Here is an 8,471-nt window from a genome sequence, read left to right on the forward strand (position 1 = left end):
TTAGTCCATTGTGGTCTTCAAATAGTGTTATAAATTAAATCGATGACACTAAAGTTAATATGTTCTTTAATTTACACTGGATATATCACTGGAAATTATTGACAATTTCTTGCAAAACAAAATTATTTGACCAGCGATCAATTACATTTTAAAAAGATAAGGTTACTTTAACGACAATGTGCTCTCTCGTCCACATAGGCAACATAGGTAAATGGGCAGAGTACGATGAAGAGGTTGAAGTTGGAAGGCAAAAAGGCGGGAGCCTCTTCGAGGCTTTCTTGAGAGGAGAGAGGATGCTTTAAAATGTCCGGGGATTACTTAAGTTAAATACAATATATTCCCGGAAATGCTACTTTTCTCAAGAAATTATTTTGAATGGGTTACAAATTGCCAGTTTTTAGATGATCCTTGTTGAAAAGCGATCAAAAAAAGGTTCCGTCGATACTTCTTCTGTCGGTCATACTTCCTTAACTCATTTATCTATTTTCTCTCTCTTTTATCTCTACTGATTGGGCTGTTAGGCAGTTATTGTAATTTTAGGTGTGTTTTGATTTTCTTGGTTACTAATCATAGACAGGATTAGTAATCATTGACAGCCCTGGTGTCGGAGAATCTGATGAGATGGACAAGATGGTAGTCCAGTATCTACCTAAAGCGTTTGCTTTTGTCTATGTCATTAACAGTGCAAACGCTGGTGGAATTCAAAAAGACAGGGTGAGTATTTTATCCTTTTCTGTCGATTTTACCCATACGTTCCTCATAGAAGGTTGGTGAGGGGGCGGGCATAGGCACTCGCGCTTCAATCCGTGTATTTAAAATTCTCTACATTACTTCCACTTGAAACTAGCTGATTTTTTTCTGCGCGGGAGCGCACTTCAGTGGGAAATTTAAATAGCACTGGGAACATTCAGTTAATTTAACACGTCGAGATTGTGTTGAGACGTGATGACTAAAGGTCAAAAAAGGGTCCTCAGGGGAATCGCCATCTTGAAATAAAAGCCAAAATGGTTTCCGAGCAGCAGGGTTGTAGTCAGTCTCCTGCAAGCTTCTATTTTGACAGCAGTACCGCTCTGGTTCGACTAATTCTGTACGTTGTTCTAGTACTGCAGTTTAAAAATGTGCGAATTTTCTGATACGGGTAATTTACTTGTGAATGGAGAAAAGCATCATTTTAGAGCTACAAATTTAGGCCGAGTCAGTTCCGATGAGCCTTTGGCACAAATACAGTTAACGTTTGTCAAGACAACCTGCCACTTCACCAGTTCTCCCTTTTGCTACATCAATGGCGAATAACGAATTAAAACTTTACATCAGCAAGAGACTGAAGAAGTGACCCGTTGGCACAATTTTTTTCTCACAGCTTGAAAAGCTGCTGGTTATGGCGAGGGACATGTCACTCGGGGATCCAAACCAAGAAAAAGAAGAAGGTGGATTAACGTCCGTTATAGAGGAAGATCCCTTATCCAAATGCGCGTTGTTTGTGTGCAACAAGTGGGAGCAAGTGCCAGAGCAAGAAGTTCAATCAGTCAAAGATGAAACCGTAAAAAAACTAGGAAAAGTCTGGCCCGGCATTGATCCCGAATCACAAATCACCCACATGTCAACCGCTAGAGCTGTAACTGCTCAAAACCTTGGTGTTATCACCGAAGAATTTTCCTCTGTAATGGATGGAATAAAGTCAGTGATCCTGATGAGCATTGAAGCTAAGTTGGAACTTCATTGGAAGTAAGCGTTAATTTATAAACTCTACCCTCTCCTGCATCAAAAAAGGCAGCGATACTAATATTCTGCCAATACGCTCAGACCCTTCGATGCATGCACAACAGTTCTACCTTTTTTCATTCTGGTTAAGATGAAATTAAGACAGGAGGACTAAGCATTTTGCGAAGACTTCGCTGTAAAAGTGCTTGAGGTGCTGAGAAAAAAGCCGCATTGTGTGATTCGAACTTTTTATTTACCGAACTTAATGACTTTTTAGGTCGACCAAAATGATACAAGTTCGACGGTTGATTCAAACGTCAAACTTCATTTGTCGGACTCAATTCATTTTCACGACGTACACTGGTCTACAATGCTTGTCATTGAAAATAAATTATAGTAATTTATGCATTATGTTTGGCACATGAGAAGTTCAATCGACGAGTAAAACAAAGTCGCTCCACAGTCGAAATTCTCACGTGGGTCACTCGATCTCGATTCCATAAAAATTGTAGCCTATAGCCATTTTTTCTGGAGAATTTGATGGGAGTCTGACTCTAAAATCGATATTAGTTCAATTGGACTGAGTTTGGATAAGGATGGGGTGCTAGGTAAAAATCGACTTGTGCTGGCGGTAATTAATGCAAGAGAGGGAATAATTTTCATATTGTCAAAGTTGGTTAACACTACCTTCTTTGCCTTTCCTCAAAGGTGCGATCTTTTTTCTTTGTGATTAATTGTTGCCACAGATAACTACACGTGCTTTCATTTTTTAGTTGGCTTCACAGATTTCTTACAACGATTGTGATTCACGCAAAAGTGTTCTTGGAAAATGCTTCCAATACCCATGACGACATCAACCAGAAAATGGAGAAGGTTATTCACCGTTTAAATGTAATGAAAAGAGGTCAAAGGAGAGTGATTCAGGACCTGCAGGCATCTTTCAACGAAAAAGTCCACACTATTTTGTGCCAACTCTCGGAATATCTCGATTCTGAAGACGCAATGGCGCGCTTTACATCATGGTCGGAGAACGAATTTCCAGATCAGTATATATCGGCTTTGACTCCGGAAGTGGGAGAGAAAATAGACACGCTACTGTCTAGCCGTTTTCAAGAGGTTGTAAAGCAATGGGAGGAAGAAAACCATGTGTTTGCAGATGCTCGCCTTTCCCTCGTGAAAAAGGTTAAGAATTGCTACGATGAAGCTGAATTTCAGAGAAGGAATCTCCTATTCGACGCCACAGACGTACCTCGTGGTGTTAGCAATTTTAAAAAGTTTCGGTTTTCCATCGCCAGAAAGGCGTACATGAAGATAAGAATTCTTACCTTCGCGGTGTTTGGCTTAGTCGCCGACGCTATGGATGTCAGGTTTATTACTGAGTTGTATGGGGGTTCCAAAATTGACTTTAAGGATGTTATCTCACAAGCTTCAGTAACGTTTCTCTCTTCTAGAAGAGAGAAGAGGCAACTTAAAAAGTTTGTGGAGGGCAAATTAAACGATGTTAAGGACTGTCTTGGTAAAATTGAAGTTCGTCTTCCAGAGCTGATAGAGGAGGACAGAGAACTTTATTCAGAGCTGTATGGGCAACTCTTATGTAACCTTGAGCAGGAAACTCATTTCCAGGAGGAAAACAAAGACCGCTACCGGAGGATACGGGATGAGGGGTCACAATGCAGAGATCAACTGGCACTATTTGGTCTAAAAAATGTTTGTACCACCAAAATCAACCACGAAGAATTAGAATGGAAAGAAGAAAAGTCATCGCTCCTGGGCAGTGGGTCATTTAGTGCAGTTTATCAAGGAGCAATGAGAAGATGCGGCGAAGTTGCGACTGTGGCTTTGAAGGTGTTCAATGAGGCGCTAAATGCCGATAACGCCAGCGAAATCATGCAGGAGATGAAAATGTTAAGGCAAGTTAAAACGTTTTGTTTTGTTTCTTCCCTACACGTTCTTGTAGGTCATTTTTGTACGGAATTTGAATTCCCGTTTTTGAAAGACAAACTTAGGATGAGTTGGATTGACCTTCAGAAATATTCCGTATTAGGGACAAGTGGAAATAAATTGAAGAAATCACTTGTTTTGGCATTTACTTCATTGCAATACCTAGAAATTTGCTTGAAATAAAATATTCCAATGTATGTAGAGTTGAAATGGTCCAAAATCTACGGTAGAAGAGATTTCATTGTAACAAAACTTGCTTTTAAGGATTCTTATTCCGGAATACGATCAATGGAAAGTACCCTGTGTTGTAAACTAAACAAAGTTGAAGAAACTGACTGAGGTTAATTGCACCTCTTTCCTTTGTTCATATGTCAGAATTCTAAAGCACCCTCACATCGTGCAGTTTTATGGCATATATCTTGATATGAGCAGCCCTAAGAGCACTAGAGTCATCTTTGTCATGGAGAAGTGCAAAGGAAACTTAAGGAACCACATCTTCAGGGAACTGGAGTCAACGCCTGGTAGATCTAAAAAGGCTACTACCGTCAAAGAAGTTTGCCACTGGGCAAAACAGATCATTGATGGTTTGGCTCATATTCATGAATTGGGAGTTGTGCACGGGGACTTTAAGCTGGAAAACATCTTGGTATGAAGATAGAATATTTTAATATCATGATTGTAAAAGTATGATGATGTATACAAATTAGAGTCCTCCCGGAAATATTGAAAGGGCAAATCTTGCAATGAAGTCTTCTCTCTGGATTTAGTTAATTTGAGTGTCAAAATATGGGAGACAGTGAGCTGAAACCATTGTATCTTTTTCCTTTTGTAAAAACAGTGGATATCAAGGTATCAGGAGAGAGAGCACCCTTTACTTTTGGGTGATCTTTTTTTGGGGGGTGGGGGCGGATTTGTTTCCTTTTCACGATTAGCACAAAAAGGGGACTACTCAAAACAACTCCAAAGTAAATATCAATTTACGTAAAATATCAGTTGTTTTCTTGGGGTGGTAATGAAAAGTCAAATGTGACTCAAGTGACTCCGAAGAAGGCGTTGATCGGAGGCGTGGTCAGAACAGGCAGTCATGATCAGCTACCACGCAGCATGGAAGTTGTTTGGAAACACACCATTACATTTACCCAGTGCGAACAAAGACTTCTCTCGGGTGAGGCTTTTCCTGTAAGCGACACGAACGACTTCGTAAACGCTAAAAGCCATGCCAGAGGGAAATCGTTGCTCGAAGGGTAAATTACATTCCTAGTTTAATGGCCTTTGTTCCCACAAGTCTTTCGTAACTTAATGTAAAGTATCTGTACTATCAGCCAGAAGGTCAAAGGGTCGACTCTTGTCGGAAGAACTCTGAATTTTCAACTCGACTAGCCGGCGTCACAAACCCAAAAAAGCATAATCTTTGTCTAAACTATTGCACTATTTTTTTGTAACATAATGCATTGTTCCTTTAAAGTTGTCTGAAGATAACACAGTGAAGATTGCAGACGTTGGCCTGGCTAAAGCAGAAACAGAAATCACCGGCACCTTTAAGGGAACACCTGTTTATATGGCACCTGAAGTGTTTCATTCCCAAGTGTACGACTCCAAGGCAGACATCTACAGCCTAGGGCTGTTAATGTGGGAGATGTGGTACGGACAGCGGGCCTTTGCTGACGCTCCAGGAACAACGCCCCGAGGTTTTTTTGACTGGGTTGATAAAGGAAACCGTCCAGTTCACAAGCAGGGCTGCAAGACGCCTCCATCCGTCTGGGAACGGTTGATGACACAGTGTTGGGACGGGAATCCAAATAAACGTCCCAAAGCCAAAGAATGTCACGAAAGAATGGTCAAGTCTGTAAGGTTTGAAAGTAGTGTCTGATCCTTAATAACGGATAAAGTAATAAACTGGCTGATTTGTTAGAGCCTTTGCAGCAAAATTACAGAAGAATCATTAGGAGGATTCAAAAATTCATTAGAGAGGCAATCATATTATCCAATAGGAATTCGATTAAAATGTGTGCATGTAGCTGACGCTAAGAACAGGGTAACGCGTATAGGTAACTTGGAAATATATAGTTTTACAGTTAACTAATTAATCTGCTCTTACTAGCTAGCTACAAGCTACTCATGTATGGTGTAGCTTCATGGTAAGCCATTGATGCCGGAATTAAAGATTTGATTACAGATTTTAAACAATATAACCGTCAATTTGAATCGACAGAACAACACAAACAACTGATATAATAGATGGTTTGTTCTACTATTTTAGCCATGGGATCAACAACTTTTCGAAGGAATCAGTGGAAACTATAAGTAGGTTGATGTTAATCAGTTGAACGTTTTGAGATCTTTGAGAATTTACAAAACAACAAACAAACCAAAAAATAATTTTGAGGAAGCTGAATTGAATTTTGTATCAGCATCACGATTATTTTTTATTATTTTTGTACGATCCCAATAAATTAATAAAAGTGTGCAAAATTTCTACCCAAAACGTTTCAGTATAGCAACTCAAGAGGTTGCCGTCCGTAGAGTTAAAAGTTATAGAGTGACAAGTAATTTCGCCATTACATGATCTTGAAGTGAAAGGCGTTAACTGTTTGTATCTGTAAACAAGAGCGTTTATGACATAGTCTTAGGAGATGGTTCCCAGAAGGTAGTTACAGAGGGTCCCTGTGAAATATGGACATGAGTGAAATTGGTAGCCTTTATATTTAGTTTTTGCAGATGCAAGTTTTGTTTTGTCTTTTAACTACTCACAGTTCTTCTTTTGACTGTGGGTCAAACTAAAGGGTCTTAAAGATCATTGAATGACTGTCTTAAGTAAAAAAGTAGATTATAGTAAAAAGTAGATGAGTTAAAAAAAATGACGAATTGTAAATTTATCCTTATTTATTCTTACCTTCCGTTAATAGCTTATCGCCGTTGTAAAAATATTAACGACATGCTCGTTAGAGCCCAGCTTACTAACAGCACCGACACCAGTAACTCCCGACCCACCCCCGGTTCCTTTCGGTGCAACAACAGGAATTGTACCACCTGTCCCTATATTGAACATGGCCGTAATCAATACACTTTTCATTCTACAGGTGAGACCCACTACATCAAATCTCATATCACTTGTGAAACTGTTAATGTTATCTATTTGATTCAATGTCGCCTGTGTAATCTACAATATATTGTAGAAACTAAACGACGCCTCAAAGACCGTTTTAATGAACACAGACGACCTGTACTCAACCCTACTGGTAATTACATCCATACTGCAGTTTCAGAACACTTTTTAACCAGTAATCATTCCGACAATCATATGCTTTTGATTCCTGTTGAAAAACTTAAAAATGGGCGTGATTCTTTCGGGAAAGCACGTGAAGCCCACCTTATCCATAAAGCTAAGACAATTGAGTCTCTGGGTATCAATAAACGTGATGAACTGTAACTATATATAGTATATCTTTTATTTTTTTGTTATCTTGCCTTTTAAAAGTAGCGACACCATACCACGTCATATTATGTGATTTCCGGTCATTATTTTACCTCATATTTATTTCTGTAAATTCGTGATATCTCAATATAAAACCTGATGAAGACTGGTATTGGCCCGTCGAAATATCGCAACTAAACTCTATTTCACGTTGTTTGCTCAGTCCTTTAATTTAACATTGGAATTATAAGTTAGCTGAAATAATTCACCATTTTCACATAGATCATAATGCACCTTGTTTACCCCTCAAAATTTTGCATAAACATTGTCTTCGATCTAAGACGACTATAGTACCCAGGTATGCAACATTTGTGAGTGTGTGTGTGTGGGGGGGGGGGGGGGGAGGGGGGTGTGTACAAGGTGCAATATGGTCTATGTGAGATTGGCGAATTAGCCTACAAGCAAGCTCTCCTATTTGAGCACCAGCGAAGCGAGCCGCTCGAGAATGCACGGGCGGGTGGCGAAGCGGCGAGGGGCTCTCGCGCGTCTACCTTTCACAGGAGAGTATTTGGCAATTATTCCTCGAGCCCGAATGGGCTCGGAATAAATAGCCCATGAGGCCGAAGGCCTCACGGGCTATTCACTCAGAGGCCATGAGGGCGAGAGGAATAATTGTTTTGGTAAAATCCAACTAGCTGGTCAAAAATATCGAGAAAAAAAGTTTAGCTACAGTTAAAGCTAGACTTTAATCCTTTTTTGCCGCCAAAAAGCCCGCGCTTTTCGCTACTAGTGGGCTATAACATATAGCCTAGTAGTACCTCAATCAATCAGAACGCAGCATTGATAATAGACCACTAGTTGGATTTTACTAAAAAACTTTATCCTCTCTTGCTTTTCACGGTATCCCGCAGGCTATTGGCGAATGAAAGGCGTGATAAACATTCGCTCTTTAAAATCGGACCACAAAAGAAAGCTACTGCTTTTATCGCACTGCGCTTTTCACAAACATGCGAATTCTGAAGTTCAAAAGCCATAACTGACGATTGCGTTTTTCGCTGCCGTCAATAATAATAATAATATTAATAATATTTATTATTTGGTATTGCGCAAATTAACATATATCAAAGGGAATATTAATAGTTCGCATATATCATATCTTAGGGAACAAAACTTAACTTTAATGGGTTCAAAAGGTCATGGTTTGTGATTTGTGATTGGTGGATTTGGATCCGTTTTGTGTTTCTGTGTTTCAACGTTCGTTGCTTGTGATCGTAATTATAATTGACGGTAGCGAAAAACGCAATTGTCAAGGCGGCTTCTGAACTTTAGAGTTCGCATGTTTGTGAAAAGCGCAGTAAACAGCTAAGAAAAGCTGATTACTGAAACAGCAAGCCATATGATTGTGATTTACAAA

The 8,471-nt window shown here is 39.5% G+C and overlaps 1 protein-coding gene across 1 annotated transcript; it reads left to right on the forward strand.

Annotated features, from left to right (window-relative positions):
* Positions 1 to 342: 342 nt before the first annotated feature.
* LOC140953875 (uncharacterized) lies at positions 343 to 7,072 on the forward strand. The gene is made up of 7 exons (XM_073403253.1): positions 343 to 714; positions 1,361 to 1,725; positions 2,475 to 3,611; positions 4,018 to 4,288; positions 5,108 to 5,493; positions 5,855 to 5,946; positions 6,723 to 7,072. Exons 1-7 carry the CDS (start codon positions 622 to 624, stop codon positions 7,070 to 7,072), a joined length of 2,694 nt encoding a protein of 897 aa, XP_073259354.1. The 5' UTR covers positions 343 to 621.
* The last annotated feature ends 1,399 nt before the right edge of the window (positions 7,073 to 8,471 follow it).

This window comes from Porites lutea, chromosome 12 (assembly GCF_958299795.1).
Source record: "Porites lutea chromosome 12, jaPorLute2.1, whole genome shotgun sequence".
NCBI lineage: Eukaryota > Metazoa > Cnidaria > Anthozoa > Scleractinia > Poritidae > Porites > Porites lutea.

What these genes read in the sequence shown, in the direction of transcription:
- LOC140953875 (XM_073403253.1), top strand. Translation starts at nt 622, where the DNA reads ATGGACAAGATGGTAGTCCAGTATCTACCTAAAGCGTTTGCTTTTGTC. An exon ending in AAGTTGGAACTTCATTGGAA is followed by an intron (nt 1,726 to 2,474) that starts GTAAGCGTTAAT and finishes TTCATTTTTTAG; the next exon opens with TTGGCTTCACAGATTTCTTA. An exon ending in CAGGAGATGAAAATGTTAAG is followed by an intron (nt 3,612 to 4,017) that starts GCAAGTTAAAAC and finishes TTCATATGTCAG; the next exon opens with AATTCTAAAGCACCCTCACA.